We start from the raw sequence: 25,894 nt of genomic DNA, 5'->3' as shown, positions 1-25,894 counted from the left end.
TCTTATAAATATGACCTACCGGATTTGTGATGCATTTTGCACTAGTTTAACAAATGTAATTTTTGCTGTTGAGTTTTATGCGGTTCACACCCGCGGCATTTCATCTCCTTCGTGCTGGAGGGGTAGACATCTTTGCAAGCAAATAAATAAAATTTAAGAAGCACGGGGTTGCCGCAGGTGGCAGGGGAGAGGCGGGGAAGGCGTCTGTCAAGGAAATGGAGCCATTTCGGTGACCAAATAGCAGGCTAGGATACAAGCAGGGGGTGGGAACCAGGCCTCAAAACCTGTGGCAAGATTTGGGCAGCCCAGCTGGTTGACCGATCTGTGCCAAAACTAGGAAGCAAGGAGATGGGGAGGTGGTTCTCGAACGGGGATGGAGAACCCTTTGCCCAAAGGCCACATTTACACCTGGACAAATTTCTGAGGGGGACGTGTGACAGAGGAGGCTGGGGCCGATGACCTTATTAAGGGCAAATTGGGGTGCACACGTCCTGGTCTCTCTACCAGGTCTGGGCTTCAGTGTCAAGGTTTGAAAATGGAAGTGGATCCATCAGGTTACATTCTCCACCACAGAGGATTGTGGGAAGTTGCCTTAAACTGGGCCCAGTCTATGAATCAGTCGATAACGCATGTCGGAGATTCAGACAGGGTCCACCAATCCCCACCTGAAGATGGCAGCGATTGAACCTGGGGCGTATTGCATGCAAAGCATGTGGTCTGCCACAGAGCGACAGCCCTGGAGGCTTCTGGGAAGGCAGCCATTTTAAACGCACAACTTCTGTGCCGGCGCTGTTAAGTGTTGTTCTGAGCCACTGTATTCACGAAAACGACCTCTGTTGGCCCATATTGTCTGCAGGACAGCACAAGTTATGGCGCTGCCCTGGAGAAGAAAGTCTTGCTCCCTGCTCTGCACACCGATTTGCCTTAAGGGAAGCTGTTCATTAACTCGGGACACTGCACTTAAGGAGAGGTCGAGGCCTGTGTGTTTTAAATGCACTGCAGCCTCCCCCAGCCTGGTGCCCTCTGGATGCTTCGGACTACAACTCCCATCAACCCCTGCCAGCTGATGGGATTTGTAGTCTTAAACACTCAGAGAGCAAGAGACTTGAGAGAGGCTCCCCCAGCACTGTCTAGAGGACTACTGGGTCAAAACTCACCCGGCTGTCTTCATCTGGCACCATAGTAGCAGTGCATCTTTCGCAGACTTCTTCTCTTTGTTGTCTTCTGTTTCAACACTGATGTCTTGGATCTGCAATGCAACACATGGATCAGCAAGTCAATTTTCCCCCAGCCTATTTGTTTCAGGCAGCATTCAAACTTTCTGAGAGAACACTGTTGCCAAAGCAACTGCAGAGTAGGAGACTGTAAGAACCAGCATGTGCACATGCACACACACACACACACACACACACACACACACATTGGAGAAACGTGCTAAGAGGAAGGCACGCTTGGCAAATCCACACCATGATCAGCTCCTGCCCAGAAACCTATGTCCCCATTGTGGAAGGACGTGTGGATCCAGAATTGGCCTCCACAGTCACTTACGGACTCATTGTTAAAACCGTGTTTATTAAAGACAATCTTACTCGGCTACGAGTGATAGCCAAAGAAGAAGAAGTCAGCAAGGGTGCACCGGATTCCAAAACAATCTGAAGGTTTCCTTCCCTATATACGTACAAAATAATATTGTGAACAGAGCTGGCTCCTTCCCCTTTTAAAGGAGCATGCTTCACAAAGCATGAGAATGACCCAGCCCAGATAAAGTACACAAGCCCCACAGATTTCTAAGTGCGGAACTTTGGTTTCTGCCTATAAACTCCAGCAGGTTCAGCTGCCTCGTAAATCTTTGTGAACTGTAGCCTTGGCTCCGTAGGAAATCGCGGCCCTGATCTGCATAATTACGTAACGAAGTGCTGAGAAGGAATGCCCCATGGGGAGAGGTTGACGGAAATTCTCTCTGAAGGGGAAGAGGCAGAAATAAACTGGATTCCCCAAAGTGGCTTGCTTTGGTGGGATGGGACCGCTAATACTGGTTTCCTGGCAGGTGGGTCACTGTTCCTTACCAGGAGGGAGATGGGGGGTGGAGGTTGGTGCCCCAAAAACAGACCAGCAGGAGCAGCCCACCTGCCAGAACACTAGCATGGCGGTTTCATCCCACCCAGAGAGAACCCCTACCCTAAAATATGCTGCTGTGGCACAAAATGCTGAACGTCTATCACGGGGCTACACCTTTGTCTTTTTCCTTAATTAATTACAGGTGTTTGTGTGGGATGTTGGTCTTACTGGAAATACATTATTATTTCAGATTATTTATGTATCTCTCTTTGCACAAACCACAGGACAGTTTACAATAGTGGTTCCCCAAGTCAGATGGTACTAGACCCGAGGGTGGGGGTGGGGATTACAGGGAGGGGGAACTAAGATGGGTCGTTGGGAGATGTAAATGGTTACCTGGCTTTGACAAGCTCGTATCACTGCAACAAGCTCCTCAATTTTGTTGAATTGATTAAACTAAATAGCTTCAACTGGATTTTGAATAAATGCGCCGTTTGGAATTTTAATACCTACCTTTGTGGGTCGCGCAAAGTGCTATTCTGAATTGTGCTTTTTATAGGGTAGGGAGCACTGGGGATGGGTTTATGGAAGCAAGGGGACAGCAGTCCCAAAAAATTTGGGAAGCGTTGGTTTTCAACCAGGCAAAAATTGAGTAAAATTCCTAAAATAAAACAGTCCTTTAAAAATGCATAAGGAACCAAAGAAAAATAACTATTAATAGAAGCAGAAGCAGCAATCAGTGCATAGGAAGGCTTCACCCTCCTCTATCGGAATGGGAATTTTCCTAGCTCTCAGTGTGGCTAGGAGTATTTTAGGGGGGAAGTTCCTATCGTTGCCAGTGAGAACTTTCTCGCCATGGCTCCCAGGCATGCAAAGGTGTGTGGGGTGATTTTAATTTCGTTCCGCAGCTTAGGAATGAAGAAATCTTCCTCCCCTTCCTATTCAAAGTAAGAACCAGCCCCAGCCTGTATAACTAACTATAAACAAAATGCACCATGCATTCAGGGCAGCCCTAAAGTGATTCCGCTAAGGCTGATGATCTGGGAAGCCGGGAACAATGAGTGTGACTTGCAGGGAAAGGCAAGGGCCGAAGGTGATCTCAGATTTACCTGGAACCTCAATATAATAGTCCAAATAAGGCCGAGGGTTAGTCTGTGGTTCCCGTCCACGATGTCGTGGGACCCCATGTTTTCGAGATGCACCCGCTGCTCTTTCAGGAACTGGAGGGCTTTGTCGACGTTCTCCAAGCAGTGAATGCGCATCCTTCCCTTTGTTGGCTTGGGCTGCAAGAAGAACATTCGGAAGAAAAAGAAAGAAGGGAAACGAAACGTCAGTGCAAAGGTGGTCAATTGAGGGTGCATGAATCCAAGCAGACAACTCATTTTCAGTTCTGTGGCTGGCAAGAAGCTCCTGCACACACAAGGCTTTCCCATCCATTTCAATGGACAGTTCTGCATGCGGACAAGGATCCCTGCTGTCAGACAGCCCCCCTCCGCTGAAGTGCATGGGAAGCCCTTGATGGTTAATTTCTGACCCCGCAAGGAACAGATCATAGCTGTCAACCGTCCCTTATTTGGCGGGAAACTCCCTTACCCCAGCACCGTGTCCCGCTGCTGTCCCTTATTGATGATGTCCCTTAAATTTCCCGGGTTTCAAAGGAAGCAGCTCCTCTCCCTCCCTTCCTGCTGGCCAGGGAGGAGGGACGCTTCAGCTGTGTTGCTTGACTGCGTTGCTCACCCAATAAGGAGTCTAAGAACGACTGGGGGATGGAGCTTGCATGCCTTCTGCCAATTAAATCGGCTGCGTTGCCTGGGGACTCGCCTTGCTCAGCGCTTCCCAGCGGAGAGGTGACGGTGGTTTTCCTTGCTGCATCCCCTTTGCCGGGTTGCTGCGCTGTGGGAACCACCGCTTGAGGCTTCTTTTGGCTGCTGGCTGGGCTTTCTGCCTTTGGCTTGGAGGGGCTCAGAAGTTGAACATACCTGTGCTTGGAAAATCCCTTATTTTGGCTGCTGATCCCTTATTTTTAAGGCTGCTGGTCCCTTATTTTCAAATCTGTAAGTTGACAGCTATGGAACAGATGTATGGTGGCAATGATGCCAATCAATTTGAATGGGTCTACTCAGAGTATGAATGATGCAGCCCGCTGTATCCTGCTTCCGATGAGTGTCCTGTAATATGAGTGACTACGAAGCAAAGGCAGCCAAAGCCAACAAGGGTGATTATCTCCCAGCATAATAATAAATAAAACCTTCGTTCTTTCGAGATCTTCGTCCACCACTAGGAACTGTCTCCACTCGTAGTCCCCGCATGAATGGAGGGATAATTTTGGATAAGTTATCCAAAATACCTCAGGAAGTTGCCAAAGGAATGCTCATTCAGACACTCCTTGGGCTGTATCATTGAGCTGGAGAATAAATACTTGTCTTTGTAGCAGGGAGATTTTGCTTGGCACAGAGAGAACTGGTGTGAAACAGCTTGGCTGACGGGTTTTTATTTTATTTTTCTGGTCAAAAGGCTAGGGAGTAAACCCGACACAAATCCGGACTGGAGTCCCTAAGGCGGTTGGATGGCGCCTTGAACGCTTTCTCCTGGCAACTCCTGCAGCCAAGCTGGTGCCAAATGTATTGCTTTCCTTTCTTTTGGACCCCATCAGCGAGGCTGAGAGGGGGGTCTTGTCAACTGGGCAGTCCAGGACCTCCATATACACTGCCCAAGCTTGCACCCCAGGGAGGTCACTTCCATGCTGCTAACACAGCCATTTAACTTCACCCCTGCAGGTGTACTCCATTGTTTTTTGAGGCAGATGGATGCCGACGATGACAGCAACTAAAGGGAGGACACCAGGACCCGTGAAGTTGGTAGAAGAGATCTGAACTCAGATCCTGCTGGCCCAATGCAATGTGCTATCCACTGCCCTCACGCAAGCCAGAGGCTGCAAATCAGAAGGCAGAGGAAAGAGGACTTTACCACCCGCCTTGAACTTCGGATTGCTCTCTTTAGCTCTCACAAGGTCTGGGCGATATCTGGTTTCCAACTTCGCAATATATCACCAGCTAAGCATCGCGATATACTGATAAAACAAAAAAAATTTTTTTCCTTCCAGTAGCACCTTAAAGACCAACTAAGTTAGTTCTTGGTATGAGCTTTCGTGTGCATGCACACTTCTTCAGATACCTGAATCTGAAGAAGTGTGCATGCACACGAAAGCTCATACCAAGAACTAACTTAGTTGGTCTTTAAGGTGCTACTGGAAGGAAAAAAATTTTTTTGTTTTGACTATGGCAGACCAACACGGCTACCTATCTGTAACTGGATATACTGATATATCACAATGCCTGAAATAAGGATGGATCTATGCAGAGGCACTGGCTGGATTCACTGTTTTCCCTGCATCTTGATTTTTGCCAGCGCCCACTCTTGTGATTTGTTTCCTCCTGTGGGAGGCAAGGGAGACATAAATCGGTAGAGTTAAGGGGGCTGCAGAAATCAAGAGAAGCATTTTTCCCACACTGTGATATTTGCGTAACACACACACACACGTCATGATTCGCAATATCTTGCCAGGTACAAAATTATGAAACCGATATCGTAATTCAAACAGGTTTCGGGTGGTATATCGATATATCGCCCAGCTCAAGTTCTCGCAATGCAAACATTCTTGCAAAAAAAAAATCACACTTTGCAGCCAGAATAATTGGTCAAGCAAACCAAAAACATGTGCAAGTTTTTACCAGGTATCAAGCTGGATACAGTATTTGACGATGCAATCTTGAAGGCAGGCCCTTGTCAACAAATTACCTTCCAGTATGCAGAGAGCTAGAAGAAGAGTTTGGATTTGATACCCTGCTTTATCACTACCCGAAGGAGTCTCAAAGCGGCTAACATTCTCCTTTCCCTTCCTCCCCCACAACAAACACTCTGTGAGGTGAGTGGGGCTGAGAGACTTCAGAGAGAAGTGTGACTAGCCCAAGGTCACCCAGCAGCTGCATGTGGAGGAGCGGGGAAGCGAACCCGGTTCACCAGATTACAAGTCTACCGTTCTTAACCACTACACCGCACTGGCTTTTGGTGGTCCCTCTTATAGACTTCCGGTTCCGCAAAATTTGCAGCACCCACTCTCCACAGGTGCACGCATACCTAGACAAAGAGTTTGTTCCCTGGCTTGCCTGAAGTTGGGTTTTAAAATACAGCGTGTACATGATGCTAGTTAAATTTAACTGGAACACCCCCATTCTTGTGTCCCTGTACTCGCATTCCTTGCAGTGGTGGGAAAGTGCTAAACAAGCAAATAAAGCTCTGGCTGATCACAGTAATGAGAACTGGGAAGACTCCAGGAAGTGTTGGCTGCCAACATGCAAACCTCTTTTTAAAAAGGCCTGGTCAGAATCACAGCCACGGCTGATTGAGTAGGCTCTGTGAGAAGCAAACTTAACAACTTCTTTTGGGATCCTATATATATATATATATATATATATATGAGCAAGATGGATGTTAGGAAGGAGAAATTCGTTCCAGCTCGCTCCCACGAAGGAACAAGAAAAGGAGGCACATAATCCGGCGGGGTGGTGAGAGCGGAACGTTGGAGACAAGCTGCAAATTGGGCAGAAACCACATTTAAAAAGCATCTGTCAAGTTGCAGCATTAAAGGGCTCTGTGTGCCGCTCCTAAAGAGGGGGAAAAAGAAAAATGGGGAGGGGGTGAGTCAGCGAGCTAACTGCCTCCGGAACAATTGCAATTTACTACATTGAAGTTAATTGGGATTCGTGGGATTGCTTTGTGAGGAACGGCAGAGCTACAATGCTTCCCAGAATTCATCTAGTATAATGAATCAGGATTCTCCGTAATGGTACGATATTAGCAACATGGGCCCCTCCTCCTCCTCCTCATGATGCAGATCATAGAGGCCAAAGATGAGGAACCTGAGGACCAGGGGCTGAATGTGGCCCCCAGGCCTCTCTATCTGGCCCTTGGAGCCTTCTCCAGAAGCCACACTAATCGCTAGCCCTGCTTTGCACCAGGAAGCTTTTGCTAGCTGAAAAAGTGTCCCTAATCTGGACGGAAGGCAGAGAGGGGTGAGCGATTGTGTGTGCAAACAAGCCATGGGGACAAAGGTAACATTTGCAGCTGCTGCTGCTGGGCCTATTTTTGCCTCTGGCTCCACGCACCATTAGCATGTAGCCCGTAGCAGCTTGCCCAGAAGGGAGTGTGTCCCTTGGAGCTCTGGCCCAAGAAACAGCTTTTCTGTTCCCACTTCCTTCTCTTGACTTGCCCATCAGTTCAAGCATTCAAGTCTGCCAGAATACATCACCAAGATATATTCTGCCTGGGTTCCTGCAATGAACCCCAGGGGAGGCATAACATTAAAACATGTTGTTTTCCGGGGTGGGGGTGGGGAGACTCTGGAGTCCGCTGGCAGTCCCAAAACACCACAACTGTTATGTACTGAAGTTCTCACCCTAGGCCAGCAGGGGGATACTGTAGATAGTTTTCACTCAGGTCCACATATGCAAATAAGGGATTGAAAGTGACGTTCAGTGATTGGATAGTTACAGAAAATTGTTACTGTTGCGTTCTAGTGGAGCTGTATACAGTGGTACCTCGGGTTACATACGCTTCAGGTTACAGACTCCGCTAACCCAGAAATAGTGCTTCAGGTTAAGAAGTTTGCTTCAGGATGAGAACAGAAACCGTGCTCCGGTGGTGCGGCAGCAGCGGGAGGCCCTATTAGCTAAAGTGGTGCTTCAGGTTAAGAACAGTTTCAGGTTAAGTACGGACCTCCAGAACGAATTAAGTACTTAACCCTATGTACCACTGTATAAGCAGGCTGGCTGAACCCTTCAGTTCAGTTCCGTTCTGGCCTATGAATAAACAAGAGCTGTTTGAAGAATCGCTGTGTCGTCTGATATGTTCACCCACAACTTAACAACGACAATCCCACTTATGGCAGGGGCTTCAATGGAGAGCGACATTCCATTGGTGGCAATGTGTCAGGGAATGCATGGCAACGGTGGGCGGAGCAGGAGCCAGCAGTGGGCAGAGCCAGAGCCATAAGTAGGTGGAGCTAAGACCAAAAGTGGGTGGAGACAACTGCCCCCGCCCCAACACTCCTTCTTTCCCTTTCTCTTCCAACCCACCTGGTGGGAGGAGGCAAGACAGGCTGCTCTTGCAAGATGCCCAAACTGATCACTTGGCAAGATGGCTGCTCTATTGCTGCATCGATTTTTGGGCTCCTTCCTCCAGTTTCTCCCCCACCTTGATCTCTTTCCCATGGGGCTCCCATCTGCATATGAAATTGAGCCAAGAGATGCAAGAAAGTAGACCCAAAACTGAAGGGGTTCATTCCCTCCCCACATACAGCGCTACGAGAACGGGGTTTGCGGCATTTTAAAGGCGCTCAGTAGGGTTCTCCTATCTCAGAGTCTGGCTCAAAGCTGCAGGGTTTTCTTCTCCTTTTCGGGTTCTCTGGGGAAGATGTCAACTAAGGGCAAGGGGCCAGTGCCAAGGCAGAAGGCTTGAGGACATCTGCTATGTGTTATGCCCATTAAGCACCAGGCTCTCCTGACAGGTAAAGATTTGCTACCAGGGTCTCCTGCCTTCCTCCACCAGGTCCCACCTCTTCCTGCTTTCAGAAGGCCAAGCAATCCCCCAGCCAATGTGGCCTTGGGACGCTGCCCTCTCAGTCATGACTTTAATGCAACATCTCTTTTGCTTTCCGTTCCGTCGATTTAAGCAACTCACTGAAACAGCTGCGGCAAAAACCAGAAGTTTATACAGCTGTATTATGTATCTCAGGGAAACATGTGGCATAAACATTAATATTTTGCTACGGTCACCCCTTTCTGACCCCTGTGACTCTGATGTAAAAAGTTTCACTTCATCTTGCTGCAACTCACTGAAATTCTTCATTCTGGGAGCATAACGGCGAGAATCTCATCTGTTCTGATCTGGAGGGGGGGGAGGTTTATTGGTTTGTGGGGGTTCCCGCACCCCGGTGTTCGTTCTTGCTTTTTATTATAAATTTTGTGTCTTTATCTTGTACTTTGATGTTGTGAACCGCCCTGAGTTCTGCAGATGAAGGACGGAAATGCAAATTAATTGATTTCGGGGATCCTCCAGAAATAGCTATGGGTCTCCAACTCCCCATGACCCCAATTCCAAGGGTGGATCTACTACTAATCAAGCTTTCTGGGCCCCTTATGCTGGAGGGGCCACATAAGCAACTTTAGTCCACAAAAAAATAGGTCACACAACTCAAAATGATTTTTTGTGTGTGTGTTATATATATATTTCAACAACCCCAAAGTTTGAGAGTCAGCAACACAGATGTTGTGCAGGTATGCCAATCTGCCATGGAACAATCCCACTGAAGAAGGTAAGAGGGGTTACCCAGACCTCGTTGCTGGTTGCGAAGGAGCCCCCCTAATAGTTCAGAACCACTGAAGGCGGTGAAGGTCCTGTATGAGTGTCTGGAGGCAGCTGAAGGATGGATGGCTGCTAACAGATTGGGGTTGAATCCTGACAAGACAGAAGTACTGTTTCTGGGGGGACAGGAGGCAGGCAAGTGTGGAGGACTCCCTGGTCCTGAATGGGGTAACTGTGCCCCTGAAGGACCAGGTGCGCAGCCTGGGAGTCATTTTGGACTCACAGCTGTCCATGGAGGCGCAGGTTAATTCTGTGTCCAGGGTAGCTGTTTATCAGCTCCATCTGGTACGCAGGCTGAGACCCTACCTGCCTGCAGACTGTCTCGCCAGAGTGGTGCATGCTCTAGTTATTTCTCGTTTAGACTACTGCAATGTGCTCTATGCGGGGCTACCTTTGAAGGTGACCCGGAAACTACAACTAATCCAGAATGCGGCAGCTAGACTGGTGACTGGGAGCGGCCGCCGAGACCACATAACACTGGTCCTGAAAGACCTACACTGGTTCCCAGTACGTTTCCGAGCACAATTCAAAGTGTTGGGGCTGACCTTTAAAGCCCTTAACGGCCTCGGTCCAGTATACCTGAAGGAGCGCCTCCACCCGCATTGTTCAGCCCGGACACTGAAGTCCAGTGCCAAGGGCCTTCTGGCGGTTCCCTCAATGCGAGAAGCCAAGTTACAGGGAACCAGGCAGAGAGCCTTCTTGGTAGTGGCACCCGCCCTGTGAAACGCCTCCCACCAGATGTCAAAGAGAAAAACAACTACCAGACTTTTAGAAGACATCTGAAGGCAGCCCTGTTTAGGGAAGCTTTTAATGTTTAATAGACTATTGTATTTTAATATTCTGTTGGAAGCCGCCCAGAGTGGATGGGGAAACCCAGCCAGATGGGCGGGGTATAAATAAAAAATTATTATTATATTATTATTATTATTCAAGCTTCAGGGCCCCCAAAATGTAGGTCCCCCACTGTCCCAGACCACTACACAGCTAGCTGCTCATGGGAAGCTCTCTTGCAAGATATAGTCTGCCAACAAACACATGACCCAGGCTAGTTATTTTTCAGCTGGTATGGAAAGTAACTACTGAGAAAACAAGGTTTAATTATCACTGTCGGAATAGAACTGGTGGTAATTAAGATCTGCAGGTCAGAGAGCTCCTTATCCTGTTGCTGATCAGCTGGTTTGTGGAAAGAGGGAATATTGATTTTGCTCCTCCAGAATTGCATTTGCTACCACTGGTAATAACTGTTTTTCTTTTTTCCTTTTCTTTATTATGCTTGCGCACCAACAAAACACAAAAAAACCTGTACATTTACATCATTTGTTACAAAGATATAAAATTAACAAGAACAACAACTCATATATTTTGAAAATAAATCTTCTTAAAGTACATCAAACTTCCCATCGTCTCCATTACCACTGGTAATAACTGTTTTTCAGCAATGTTGCACGCCAGTGGTTTGCTTTTTTAGAAAAGAAACAGGACTACAAATGAGTAACTTCATAATGTTGCTCAGTGATTAACTGTGCACCCCTAGCCTTATATATTTTCCACCCTAAAAATCAGAGAAACAATATTTTTCGGAGGACTTAGCTTTTGCTACTTCAAAATATTTCCATCAAGTTAATTAGGAGCCCTAATCTTCCGCTCCAACTTTCTGGCAAATAGTGGAGACCTGTGGAAATGAATGTAGTTAGAACTGAACCCAAAAGGTACTTAGAAGCAAAGGAAGAGGAAATTTCTTGTTTTGTCTCTTTGTGCTTCAACCTATAGAACTGGAGCAAGTAAGAACTGTTAAGTTGTGGGTGAACATATCAGACGACACAGCGATTCTTCAAACAGCTCTTGTTTATTCACAGGCCAGAACAGAACTGAACTGAAGGGTTCAGTCAGCCTCCAGTAGACAATTTCCTAAAACTATCCAATCACTGAACGTCACTTTCAATCCCTTATTTGCATAACTATCTACAGTATCCCCCTGCCGGCCCAGGGTGAGAACTTCAGTACATAACAAGAACGATTTCACAATGGACACCATTCATACTTGGAACATCTTTCTTCAACCTGATGTCCTCCAGATACTGTGAATCCCTGACGATTGGCCAAGGTGGCTGGGGCTGATGGTCTTTGCAGTGCAAAACATTTGCAGGACATGAGATTGGGGGAAGCAGACATAGAATCACCCTATGCAACAGAGAACAGGGTTCCTATACTTTAATAGGTGGGTAGAGTGAATTTTGGTAAGTACCGTATTTTTCGCACCAGACCATAAGACGCACCTAGTTTTTGGAGGAGGAAAACAAGAAAAAAAATATTCTGAATCTCAGAAGCCAGAAGAGCGATCCCTCTGCACAGCGATCCCTCTTACTGTTCTGGCTTCTGGGATAGCTGCGCAGCCTGCATTCGCTCCATAGGACGCACACACATTTCCCCTTACTTTTTAGGAGGGAAAAAGTGAGTCTTATAGAGCAAAAAATACGGTACTGTGTATCACTTGCAGTGCTAAGACGCTGCAAGGTACCTGCCAAAATCCCATCCATGGAACATACAAGGGTTCGTTGGAAACTGTTGAGAGTTTCTTCACTAGATCAGTCACAATGGGCAGGTTTCCCTGCAGAGCAACAGGCGAGCACTGGCTAGGTCTTAAGACGATATCTCATTCTCTCCCCACTCTACACCTTGAGCCACAATTCTATATACATGAATTTGCATGCCAGAATCTTCTGCAACATGCAGGGTTTCTGTGATGAAGCCGTCAATGTAGAAGAGGGTCCCTGAAGTTTTTAAAATGCACTGTTGTGTACAGCTGTTAACACAGCATTGTATCTAGAAGCTTGCCTGGTCACCATATGCGATCAAGAATTCTGCTCAGGCGAGTATACATTAGAATACATTGGAGTATTCCATCCCTCCTCTGTCATCGATGTGTTCTTACACTGTTTGTGACGAAGGGGTTTTTACTTCCTTCACAACCAGCATGAAAACACAGACTACTAGGCTTTAGTAACTTTCACAGACTTCTTTTTTTTTTTGCAAACTTTTGTTTGCAAGCTTCTGTTAATACATAAGAGAAACTCTCTGCTCTACAACATCTGATACCCCTTGTCTACACTCAGTGCCAACCCCAGATACTAGCTTCTGGGAATGAAGGGTTTATAAAGGGGAACTTGGATCTTTGAAGCAACATTCACGCAGAACAGAATCGACTGCTTTTGAGATATGCTATGGCACAGCTGACAAGTAGCATGTTAGGCCTTGACTTGGAAGGTTAAGATTCAGCTGCTTCCCCTGTTCCTGGGTTAATAACAACCTACTCCAGAGGCTTACGGCAAGATACTCCCTGATGTAAATAATAATAAACACATTTCCTCTTCCTTCAGTCTGAGGAAGTGGGACGGGGATTTTGGACAGGGAGGAATGCAAACTGGCTTCCTTCGTCCGCTGTGTTTATGTTTGTTTAAGAATCTCAGTTATGTGCTGGGCACACATAAAGTGAGGCAACTTTAATTCCTTCTAATCTTCCCCCCTCTGTGCAATAAAGGGCAAAATTTGCCAGAGAAGATGCGTGCATGTGAGATGACCTTCGGGGCTTTCGGAAAAAATAAATGAATTATTGTTAAAGCACTGAACGGCCAAAAGTGCCGTTTTATATAAACGAGCCTCGTGCTGGTGTGTTTGTGTTACTGTCGGGAGGGAAAGAATCCTAAAATGTTGTTGCCTTTTCACGCTAGCTGGATTCTTTTCCCACTTCGCAAACAGGAAAATAATCCACTTTTTAATTATCTGGCGGATTGACCTTTAAGGACTAGCCTCTTGACTTATTTCCCCAAAGGCGAAAGTGATCCACCTTCACCTTCTGGAAACACTTTTGGATTTGGACAACAACAAAGAAGTTATGCAAGGAAACATCTTTTAAAAATAATAAAGGTAAACGTTAGTGGATCTGCTAAGCAGTGGAAAGGATATCAATGCAGAAAAAATAAAATGGGGTGCATTGGTATACTCTTCTTTCACATACCCGCATTCCCCATAACGGCGGCAGCTCCATTCATAAAATTGTAGAGTTGGAAGAGATCCTGAGGATCATCTAGTCCAACCTCCTGCAATGCAGGAATATGCAGCTGTCCCATGTGAGGATCGAACCTGAAACCTTGGCGTTATCAGCATCATGTTCTACCCAACTAAGCTACCCACTTGGATTGGGAGATCAGCCACATTTAAGGCACCAATAACCTTGTATTTGGGACGCGGGTGGCGCTGTGGGTTAAACCACAGAGCCTAGGACTTGCCGATCAGAAGGTCGGCGGTTCGAATCCCTGCGATGGGGTGAGCTCCTGTTGCTCAGTCCCTGCTCCTGCCAACCTATCAGTTCGAAAGCACGTCAAAAGTGCAAGTAGATAAATAGGTACCGCTCCGGCGGGAAGGTAAACGGCGTTTCTGTGCGCTGCTCTGGTTCGCCAGAAGCGGCTTAGTCATGCTGGCCACATGACCCGAAAGCTGTATGCTGGCTCCCTCGGCCAATAAAGCGAGATGAGCACTGCAACCCCAGAGTCGGCCACGACTGGACCTAATGGTCAGGGGTCCCTTTACCTTTTTAACCCTGTATTTGCCTACCATATCCCATGCCATAATATATTTGTTGGGGTTGCATCCAAGGGTTGAACAAGAGTAAGGCAGCTTGCCCCAGATATCTTTCTCTTCTCCATCTCCCCTCTGCACCCTCTCCCTCCATATCCCACATCCAAACCCCTCTTATAGGGTCAGGAGCCATTCCTGGTCACTGGGAGCTGTGCTGTATGGAGCGGTAACAGAAGTGGTTAATGTTTGTAATCAGGTGGAGGGATATTGCTTGTGCTTCTATACTGTCACGTTTACGGAGTGTTTTAATATTTATGTCCCTAAAACGCTCGCTGAATTACATGGGGAAATTTTTGCGGCACGTAACAGCAATCCAATCCCTGTATCAAATAAAAGGGGAGTGCAAAGTTGCGATTAGAAACTTCCCTTTCAAGACCCAGAACTTGAGAGGTAAAATAATACCTACTATACTCTGCTGCATTTAAAACCCAGCTTAGGAGCATTAAACTGCATTCAGGTGATCCTGCAAACCATTTCCTCCAAACGCAAGAGGAGGAAATTAGAAGTGGCTTCTCCTCCATCATCATTATCTTCTTCCAATTTTCTGGACCGTGGAGAACATTTCACACATTTGCGTCTTTTTACTGTGTGCAACAATATGGACAAACGGATTCTTCAGTCTCTCGGTCTCTCATTTTCCCTTTTTGTACTTTGAGGAAACATCCTCTTCTATTTGAAGCTGCGTCCCCTCCCCCCCTTAATATTGTGAAATAAATGAATGGATTATTATTGTTGAATTATTATTTATTTAACACTCGAGTCACTTTTGTTACAAAAGCTCAAAGGAACAAACAAATACATTTAAAAACCCCCAGCATAAAACAAACGGGAAAAGGGAAAAACTAAAAACCCGAAAAAGATGTGTCTTTTCCCAAGCAAACCATAGCATGTCATTGATCTGTTTTCAGTTATCTCCACTGGAGCGAGATCCCTCCATTCAATTTTAGGTGAGTCCACCTGCCTCACCTCCTGACTGGAGTCCTATGCACAGTCTCCACTGTTCAACAGCCACCTCCCAACCCTCTGTAGAGGTTTTTGGTGGATAGAGAAGGTTGATTTTGAGAGAGGTCTTCTCTCTCTCGACTGTCACTTGGACTCACAGCTGTCCATGGAGATGCAGGTTAATTCTGTGTCCAGAGAGGCTGTCCACCAGCTCCATCTGGTACGCAGGCTGAGACCCTACCTGCCTGCAGACTGTCTCGCCTTAGTGGTGCATGCTCTGGTTATCTCCCGCTTCGACTACTGCAATGCTCTCTACATGGGGCTCCCTTTGAAGGTGACCCGGAAACTACAGCTAATCCAGAAGGCAGTAGCTAGACTGGTGACTGGGGGTGGCCACCGAGACCACATAACACCAGTCTTGAAAGACCTACTGGCTTCCAGTACGTTTCCGAGCACATTTCAAAGTGTTGGTGCTGACCTTTGAAGCCCGAAATGGCCTCGGCCCAGTGTACCTGAAGGAGCGTCTCCATCCCCATCGTTCAGCCCGGACACTGAGGTCCTTCTGGGCAGTAGCACCTGCCTTGTGGAACACCCTCCCATCAGATGTCAAGGAGATAAACAACTATCTGACTTTTAGAAGACATCTGAAGGCGGCCCTGTTTAGGGAAATGTTTACTGTTTGATGTTTTACCGTGTTTTTAATATTCTGTTGGGAGCCGTCCAGAGTGGCTGGGGAACATGTGTGTGGATGCAGGAATGCTTAAGTGGAGTTGTGAACTAACCTTTTTTTTTTTTTTTTACTGTAGCTTATATTCCCACCCACCCGTTCTGGTCTTCTGAGGCACCAGACGTGCAGCCATTTTGTGGCTGCTTCTGCAGACACATTTCCAAAAAGCAAACAGTTGGAAATGGCCCTTGGGTGGCGGCTTATCTAAATTCTGGACTGCAAAATCCTAGAAGGCTCCCTTGGCTTTAGCCATGATCCTACTCATCAAGCGTGGCAGTGGGATCACCAATGCTTAACTCAAAACAACTATCAGCATGCACGGAGGAAAAAGAAACATAAGCAGGAGAGGGTTCAGCAAACGAGATTTAAAAGCTAATCCTGCAAACATACTTCGGAATGCATGCAATTATCTCAAGGCCTTCACAAACCACTTTATCTAGATGTTTGTTTGCAGTGGAAGGCGTGCCAGAATGAGAGCTCTTTGCACAGAGATTGCTGCAGTTGTGCTCCTTCTAAAGTCAAGGCAACCAGGCTAGGAAGCACCTACTGTGTATTATAAAAATCAAGTCTTCGGAGCCTCACACAAATACAGCCAAACACATGTAGTAAATATGATGGCATGGCGACAATACTGTACGTGAATCAGGGGGTGTTGCAGGCTGTTGAAGTTCAAAGGCTGGGAAGCGTAGTTCCCTGAGGGGAACAGGGGTCTCCAAACAACTTTTGGCACCGTTAACAAACTACAATTCTCAGGATTCTTTGGGAGAAAGCCATGACTGTTAAAGCAGTGAAACAGCGCTTAAATGTATGGAGTGGGTTTGGCCCAAATGCAGCCTTTATTTATCATTCATTCTGATTTCAAAGAATCATAGAAACAAATTGGAAGGGACCCTGCGGATCATCTAGTCCACGGGTAGGCAAACTAAAGCCCGGAGTCTGGATCTGGCCCAATCGCCTTCTCAATCCGGCCTGTGGATGGTCCAGGAATCAGCATGTTTTTACATGAGTAGAATGTGTCCTTTTATTTAAAATGCACCTCTGGATTATTTGTGGGGCCTGCCTGGTGTTTTTACATGAGTAGAATGTGTGCTTTTACAGTGGTACCTCGGGTTACATACGCTTCAGGTTACATACTCCGCTAACCCAGAAATAGTGCTTCAGGTTAAGAACTTTGCTTCAGGATAAGTACAGAAATTGTGCTCCTGCGGCGTGGCAGCAGCAGGAGGCCCCATTAGCTAAAGTGGTGCTTCAGGTTAAGAACAGTTTCAGGTTAAGTACGGACCTCCGGAACGAATTAAGTACTTAACCCCAGGTACCACTGTATTTAAAATGCATCTCTGGGTTAGTTGTGGGGCATAGGAATTCGTTCATATTTTTTTCCAAAATATAGTCCGGCCCCCCACAAGGTCTGAGGGACAGTGGACCGGCCCCCTGCTGAAAAAGTTTGCTGACCCTTGATCTAGCCCAACCCCCTGCAATGCAGGAATATGCAGCTGTTCTGTGTGGGATTGTGGGGTAGCTATACGACAAGGAGCATTCATCCTGATTTACTTGTGAAGAGTTTATATGTCTTTACACTGATCATTAGTTCATTCCCACTTTTCACTGCGTTTTCACGTACTTTGCAAAAAAATTGCTGTTGTGTTTTTTTAAAAGTGGGCTTGTTGCACTAGGGCAGTGAATCTTTTTTATCCAGTTCAGTTGCACGACACTAAATTTATTGAACTCCTCCCGCAAAATAGTGACAGCAAAGCCACCACTCATATGCTCATGAGAACACAGAAGGAGCACCACTGGAACAAACCAAAGAGTTTGATCGTCCACCACCTCATCTTTAGGAGCAACAGCCTGTCAGTCAATGAATTTGTCCTTCAGTACCAAGCTCACTTGTCCCCGTACCCATTTGTGGTGGTTAAGCAATTGGGGCTGATGGTTTTGCTTGCCCGAGCTGGAACTCTGGATTTCTAGGCCACAGAAAATGTATCTTGAAAGACTGGTGCCAAAAGACGTGGGTGGCGCTGTGGTCTAAACCACCGAGCCTCTTGGACTTGCCGATTGGAAGGTTGGCTGTTTGAATCCCTGCAACGGAGTGAGCTCCCATTGCTCTGTCCCAGCTTCTACCAACCTAGCAGTTCAAAAGCACACCAGTGCAAGTAGATAAATAGGTACTGCTGTGGCGAGAAGGTAAACGGCGTTTCTGTGTGCTCTGGTTTCCATCACGTTGTTCTGTTGTGCCAGAAGCAGTTTAGTCACGCTGGCCACATGACCCAGAAAGCTGTCTGTGGAGAAACGCCAGCTCCCTTGGTCTGAAAGTGAGATGAGCGCCACACCCCATAGTCGCCTTTGACTGGACTTAACCTTTACCAAAAGAAGTATTTGGAAGAGTATGCCCCCAGGGCCACACAGCATTAATAACGATATCATTCTTGTTTATTACTTCACTGTTATCTAGCTGCTAACGGATAAAATGAATGACTGGAGTACTTTACTGAAACTTTCACAAAGCTTGAAATGTTTTTCTAAGCGATTTTATTTCACTTTTACTAGACCTCTGGTCTAGATGACACAAGTTCACCTTAAGATCGGGACCAAAATATGAAGAATGCGGAACGTGGGACTCTCCAAAAGCAGTTGGACTCCAACTCCCATCATACCTGGCCTGGGATCTGGAAGGCCACAGGTCCCCCAACCTGATACCTAGTAGATTTTGTTGGACTACAACTCCCACCAGCCCCAGTGAGCATTTGCTGGGGCTGATGGGAGTTGTAGTGCCACCACCTGTAGAGGACATCGTGTTGGCAGAGGCTGTTATGAGGTAAGAGTCACACACAATAAGTTTATTCAGATAACACACTTTCCTCTCCTGTCCCAATTATCCTTTCTAAACCTCTTAGCTCTTCACTCCTGTTAAAATCACGGCAAGAAAACGAGATGAAGGGTAATTTGCACATTTCACTCACATCAACTGAAATAACATCTCCCCAAAAAACATGGCGGGACTTTAATGTGAAATTGCCCCTTGGCCACACTCGGCATATCATGAGAGGCACTCAATGCTCTTGCTTTGACTTCAGAACTAACAGACCTGCAGCAAAGTTAGACTCTTGTTACAACTGGGACGGCACAGATGCCACAAAGATTTGCATTGGAAATGGGCACTTACAAGTCTCTCTCCCGAAAGAACTTCCAGCAGTTTGATAAGCATCCGTCCATCGCGAAGGTCGGCGTACAAGTCCGTAATTCTACAGGACACACGAGCCAAGTGAGAGTTAACCCACTTCGTGAAAGTCTTCTTCTGGACTGCCTCTCGTTCATCTGGTGAAAAGACGTACAAAAGAATGGCAGAGTTTAAGCAGGGATGCAATCAAAGCACATCCTGATAAGACGCTTCTTTGAGTGCATGACATGATCACATCCCCTGGTCCATCTAGCCCAGCAGTCTCTCCCAAATTGCAGCGGTACTTCCTGGATCAGCTGGCTGGGAATTTTTAAAACTGCACATCCCAGAGGGGACCTGGGACTGTCTACATTTAGGATGAGCTACTGACCCGCCTTGTTTCCTAGAACCATTATAACCACCAATATTGTCATCCATGTTCGCCTACGATACCCAAAGGATCACCACAAGCACTGGTTACAGGAGCCTGTAGTTTGCCGTATTTTCCGCTCTATAAGATGCACCAGACCATAAGATGGACCTAGTTTTTGGAGGAGGAAAACAAGAAAAAAAAATATTCTGAATCCCAGAAGCTAGAACAGCAAGAGGGATCGCTGTTCTGGCTTCTGGGATAGCCGCGTGAAGGCTCTTCAGGGCAGCGATCCCTCTCGCTGTTCTGGTTTCTGGGATAGCTGCGCAGCCTGCATTCACTCCATAAGACGCACACACATTTCCCCTTACTTTTTAGGAGGGGAAAAGTGCGTCTTATAGAGCGAAAAATACAGTAAGTCTCACTTGGCACAGGAAGATGCCTTCTATCATGCCAGACCATTGCACTATTTAGCTCAGTGCTGCTGACACTGAATGTCTGCAGCTATGCACAGAGCCCAAGCTGTTCCCCTTATTCTGTGTTGATTTAGCTCTTCTAATAAAAAAATGAAAGGGAGGGACGATCGCCTAATGCAGTGTTTCTCAAACTCGGGTCTGCTGCTATTGTTGGACTACAAATCCCATCATCCCTAGCTAGGAGGACCAGTTGTCAGGGATGATGGGAGTTGTTCTCCAGCAACAGCCTGGGAAACGAAGTTTATGAAACACTGAAATTTGTATGAATGGTTCTAAAGCCCCACAAGGTTTGAAGTTAATCTGGTTTTACTGAAACACATGGGCAAACAGGGGCCAGCTTTGGCTGAGTTCTTGGGAGCACTTTCACAATTGTATGCACGGCCAGTTGTTGGGCAACACAGAGTTGTTTTGCCGTTGCACAAGAGCAGCACTCCTGACAGGTCACCATGCGACTGCCCAGTGACCTTGGGTTGTATTCAAAGGCGGTTCTGTCTTATTTGAAAAATAAAAATCGACTCATGTAAAGCAGGGCACGTGATTCCCTCTTACCCACTTCCCAAAATCTGCACATGACGATTGTGGAATCTTTAAGGAACAGAATAAGTTACGGCATGGAAGGCTGCAGCGGTGGGGATCAGTGAAGATAAGAGTATTCAGATTTGTAGAAACACTTTACAGCAAGGGAAAACCCCATTTGATACAACTGCCTTTAATTTTTTGTTAATCATTCCCCCCCCCCAAAAAAAAACACCATAGGGTAATATTTATACAGAGAATCAAAAATAAAAATAAAAATAAAAGCTCTGTGGCAAAGCACATCTTTACATACAGGCAATCTCATGCTTTTGCCTGTGTTAGAGGTTATCAGGTAGCAGAGTTTTTGAAGATCCCTGATTGAGATCTTGGGAGACCCACTGTCAGAGCACAGCAGTGCTTCAGCTCAGTGCAAAGCAAGATCCCGACGCCCAGAACAATCTTGGACGCATTCAAAATTAAATTGCAATGCCCTGCCCCTCCCAGTCCGCCCCCACAAAAAACAACCTCAGCCTGTTGTTTTCTAAAGACCTTTTGTGATTATTTCCCCTCACAATAATGGTAGCAATACCGTCTGCACAGGACACTGAAGACTTTGGGAGGGATTTGAAGGGATTTGTGCTTGGAGAGGTGAATTCCCTCTATATTCTAGCCATGGAGCCCACATTCTTTGCTTTCGGTGCAAATAAACCTTGAGGCAGAGGTCTGGCTGTGGTGGTCAGCCGATGTCATTTATTTAATTGCTAATTTTCTGTCTTGCCCTTCTTCCCAAAGGAGCGCTGGGTGGCAATCAGCAAAACGGTAACTCTTTTCAATTGAAAACATCTTTAAAAAACCAAACAAAAACAAACACATATCCTCACAGCCAATCATTTCAAGCATTTACAGGAACAATATTTCAGCCCTGAGATGCCTGTGTGAACAGGGAACTCACTTCAGGCTGGAGGGGAAGGATGACACACGAATGAATGTTCCTCCACATGATAACAAGAGTTTCCTGCACATGTAAACATGGAAGCCAGGAACACATGTTCCAGGCTGCACCTCCACCATCCATTTAAAGCACAACGATAGCTTTCAGTCATAGCTTCCCCCAAAGAATTCTGGGAGTTGTAGTTTGGTTAAGGGTGTTGACACTTACTCCCCAGCATTCCCTGTGAGGAGGGACTGGTTGTTCAAGCGCACTGAGGACAGTAGCCCTGGGAAAGGAATAGGGGCCTTTGAACGACTCCCAGAACCCTTGACAAACTACAGTTCCCAGAATGCTTTGGGGGAAGCCATGATTGTTTAAAGTGGCATCACAGGGTTTTAAATGTGTGAAATGTAGCTCCAGTTTTTAATAATAATAATAACAACAACAACAACAACAACAATAATAATAATAATAATTATTATTATTATTATTATTTATACCCCAAGTATCTGGCTGGGTTTCCCCAGCCACTCTGGGCGGCTTCCAACTGAATATTAAAAACAATACAGCATCAGACATTAATAACTTCCCAAAACAGGGCCGCCTCCAGTTGTCTTTTAAAAGTAAAATAGTTGTTTATTTCCTTGACATTTGAAGGGAGGGTGTTCCACAGGGAGGGTGCCACTACCAAGAAGGCCCTCTGCCTGGCTCCCTGTAACCTCGCAGCGAGGGAACCGCCAGAAGGCCCTCAGAGCTGAACCTCAGTGTCCGGGCAGAACAATGGGGGTGGAGACGCTCCTTCAGGTATACTGGGCCGAGGCCGTTTAGGGCTTTAAAGGTCAGCACCAACACTTTGAATTGTGCTCGGAAACATACTGGGAGCCAATGAAGATCTTTCAGGACCGGAGTTATATGGTCTTGGCAGCCGCTCCCAGTCACCAGTCTAGCTGCCGCATTCTGGATTAACTGCAGTTTCCGAGTCACCTTCAAAGGTAGCCCCACGTAGAGCGCATTGCAGTAGTCCAAGTGGGCGATAAGCAGAGCATGCACCACTCTGGCGCGACAGTCTGCGGGCAGGTAGGGTCTCAGCCTGCGTACCAGATGGAGCTGGTAAACAGCTGCCCTGGACACAGAATTAACTTGCACCTCCATGGACAGGTGTGAGTCCAAAATGACTCCTGGGCTGCATACCTGGTCCTTGAGGGACACAGTTACCCCATGCAAGACCAGGGAGTCCCCCACACCTACCCGTCCCCTGTCCCCCAAGAACAGTACTTCTGTCTTGTCAGGATTCAACCTCCTGACAAGAAGGGAGGCTCTCTATGTAAAGAAGGGAAGCATTCGATCAAATAAGCCCTGACCTTCCGTTTGAGGTGTGGCAGAGTTATTAGGCTTCTTGCCTGTTGCTAACCTCCGGCTTCAATACGCTGCAGACCTTTGCTCTGTGACATCACTTTCTGTGGTGCGTGTGTGTGTTTTATATTAAGCCTCCATTCCTGTTGCTGTTGTAACTGTTGCCTCATGGCTACAAGGTACACCCAACTTTACTTCCGTTGCAACACTGGAATGCGAAACATCCAAGTGGAGGCTGGAGAGGTTGAAACGATTCGGGCAAACAGAACAGGGAGGTGATCCCCTTCGCTAGAAAGCACAAACCTCATTTTAGCAAAGCAAAATACTTTAAAACTCTATAAGGCCTAGGGCCCTCGTACCTACGGGACTATCTCTCCTGGGATGCCCCACAGAGGACCTTATGGTTCGCAAATAATAACATTTTGGGGGTCCCGAGCCTCAAGGAGATTAGACTGGTCTCGACCAGGGCCAAGGCCTTTTTGGTGGAACGCTCTGCCACAAGAGACCAGGGTCCTGTGGGATTTGACATCTTTCTGCAGGGCCTGCAAGATGGAGCTGTTCCGCCAGGCCTTTGGTCGGGGTTCAGTCTGACTCCCTCTCCCCTTTCATAAGAACTTGCATGAAAGTGGCCTCCCAATTTTTCTCACAGACCCATGTAAGTTCAGCACAAACACTTGGGCCTGGTGAGCATTTAAGGTCCCCAACCCTAATCTGATTGGATTTTACTCTGATCCTGATCTGATTTGAGGATGTATTTTAATTGATTGTCTGATTTTATGTTAATGTGTTATACATTTGATGTTAGCTGCTCTGAGCCTGGTTTTGGGCAGGGTATAAATAAAAATTATTATTATTATTATTATTACCAATGAACGAGTGGCATTGAGTTGTCCTTGTATGAGTATAGCATAATCTCATTGTTTGCTATCATCTCTGAAGGTTAACAGGAATCTTTCTCACCCAATTATTTAAAACTAGCAGCAGTGTGTGTGTGTGTGTGTGTGTGTGTGTAGATATATATAAAATCCACAGTTGATTTTTTTTTTTACCCCCATCTTTAACTGTCTTGGATATGAAATTGTTTTAAAATATGCAATAGTTTAATATATATGTTTTTGTTGCTGAAGGTCATGTTGTTAAATTGCCTTTGAGGTGTCTCACAGGAAGTAATTCATAAATGGAATGGAATGGAAATTTTGAAAAAATCTCCGGAGTAATGGGCACAGTTATGCAGAAGTTCTGTGTTCAATGGGCCAGCAAAGAGGCAAGCCCATGTAGGCTAGAACATCATCATCATCATCATCATCATCATCATCATCATCATACCCCACCCATCTGGCTGGGTTTCCCCAGCAACTCTGGGCAGCTTACAGCATATATTAAAACATAGTAAAATATCAAGCATTAAAAAGAACTCCACTGGCAAATTTGGTTGCTATCCTCCACCATCTATGAGAAAATGAAGTAACGCAATAGAGACTCACAACAGGATAGAGAATTCTTATTTATGCCTGCCAAAATATGGATAAATTGCCATGGAAAGGTCGCCTGGAGTCCAGACGAACAGTATTTTGCAGGATGAAGTTGAGCCAATACCAGAATTTCGAGTTTTCACATTTATAGCGGATTAAAGTGTTCTGTCACCCCTAGTGTAACAAATCCGCTTTTTAAGAAAAAAATTAAAAATGACTTTTTGTAGTTTGACTATCAGGAAGAATTAGACATACTACCTAAGCAAAGCAGGATGAGTGCACAAACAAATCAAAACTAATGTTCAGCGAAGACCGGATATAATCTAGCTAAACTTTGTGAAAGCAAATTTGGATGAATACTCAATAAAAAAAGGTCATCTAGAGAGGCTCTAAATGAATAGTGCCTTAAGAATGTCATTTATTTCCCAATTTCCTTCGCAGAATATTAAATGCATGGGTTGTTTTTTTTAACTCAGCCATTTCCCCCGCTATTTTACTTCCCCTAATTTCACGTTTCCATGTTTTTAGGCAAGACGTGAAAAACTGTGACTTCTAAGGGACTGTCTGCAGGCTCCACTGAAGTAAAACATGCAATGCAGGGAAGAGGAGTCCCAGCTGTGTTCACGGAAAAGTTCTCCGGCTCACCCAGCAAATACGGAGAATGTTCCCAGCTGCTGTGTACACACTGAGCATGTTCCAAATACACAGGCTAACCCACATTGCAGGGGCATCATCGGGCCATGAGAGCATTGTGTGAACCGACCTTTGCTGAGCAGATTTCAAGAAGGTTGTGTCCGTTTGGAAACAGCTGGCCGTTTCTGTCTGAGAGTTTCACAACCACCAAAAAATCTCTCTGTAGTCTCTTGCCACTTTCAAGCACATAAATCGCACGGACAATTTTCCCTACCAAACCAATGAAGTTTGAAAATGCAACAAGGATGGTGTACAGTGGTACCTCGGGTTACAGACGCTTCAGGTTACAGACTCCGCTAACCCAGAAATAGTACCTCAGGTTAAGAACTTTGCTTCAGGATGAGAAGAGAAATCGTGCTCTGGCGGCAGCGGGAGGCCCCATTAGCTAAAGTGGTGTCTCAGGTTAAGAACAGACCTCCAGAACGAATTAAGTTCTTAACCCAAGGTACCACTGTATAGGTCTTGATGGATTTATTGAACGAAAGACTTTGTTCCTGTACTTAAGAGTAGACGCCAGGCCAAGTCAGCTCCTAAGGAAGGAAGGAAGAAGCATCCGCAAAAGAAGATAAAGAATTCTGGCAAAATAAATTATTGAACTATGCTGGACAAATCAGTTAACTTGAAATCCAAGAAAGAAAGAGGACTTTGGGGGGGGAGGGGGGAGGAATGTTTAATGCATATCTTTTAAGCTTTGTGCATAGTGTTTTACATTAGTATAACTTTAAATGTCACTTGTAATAAGATGAAGGAGGTTTAAAATTGGATTATTAAGAATATAAGGTTTTAAGGACATGCGTGAACGAGTACTAAACAATGGAACCAAGAGGGGGAGTGGAGGGAAGTCAAGCAAAAATTATGGTTAAAAATTGGTTTATGGTGTTTCTGTTGTTATTTTTGGAAAATTAATAAAATGTTATCAAAAAGGGAAAAAAGGGGGGGGGAGAAAATGCAACAAGGATAACTAAACAGTCACATGCCTTCTTGGAGGGCTGAAGTTGGGCTTTCCTCCACCCCCCCAAAAAAGAACAGTTTATTGAAATGCATTCTTTCTAAAAGCAAACACAGAGCTCTGAAAACGTTTGGTGCAACTCTGCAAAGCTCTGGTGCACCTAAGGAGGGATTTTTCTCCCTTCCTCATTCCA

At 46.0% G+C, this 25,894-nt stretch overlaps 1 protein-coding gene across 4 annotated transcripts in view; it reads right to left on the bottom strand.

Moving 5' to 3' along the window:
• SPTBN1 (spectrin beta, non-erythrocytic 1) overlaps window positions 1-25,894 on the bottom strand; it is a 235,250-nt gene that overhangs the window by 76,947 nt on the left and 132,409 nt on the right. For all 4 annotated transcript variants that reach the window (XM_083604697.1, XM_083604698.1, XM_083604699.1 and 1 more), the window contains 3 exons: window positions 18,948-19,099; window positions 3,168-3,341; window positions 1,158-1,249 (listed from right to left, as the gene is read on the bottom strand). In XM_083604697.1, the coding sequence (XP_083460823.1) occupies window positions 1,158-1,249; window positions 3,168-3,341; window positions 18,948-19,099 (418 nt within the window). The remainder of the gene's footprint in view (window positions 1-1,157; window positions 1,250-3,167; window positions 3,342-18,947; window positions 19,100-25,894) is intronic.

This window comes from Podarcis filfolensis, assembly GCF_964270895.1.
Source record: "Podarcis filfolensis genome assembly, chromosome: 3".
Taxonomy (NCBI): Eukaryota; Metazoa; Chordata; class Lepidosauria; order Squamata; family Lacertidae; genus Podarcis; species Podarcis filfolensis.
This window is presented reverse-complemented; position numbering and strand designations above follow the sequence as displayed.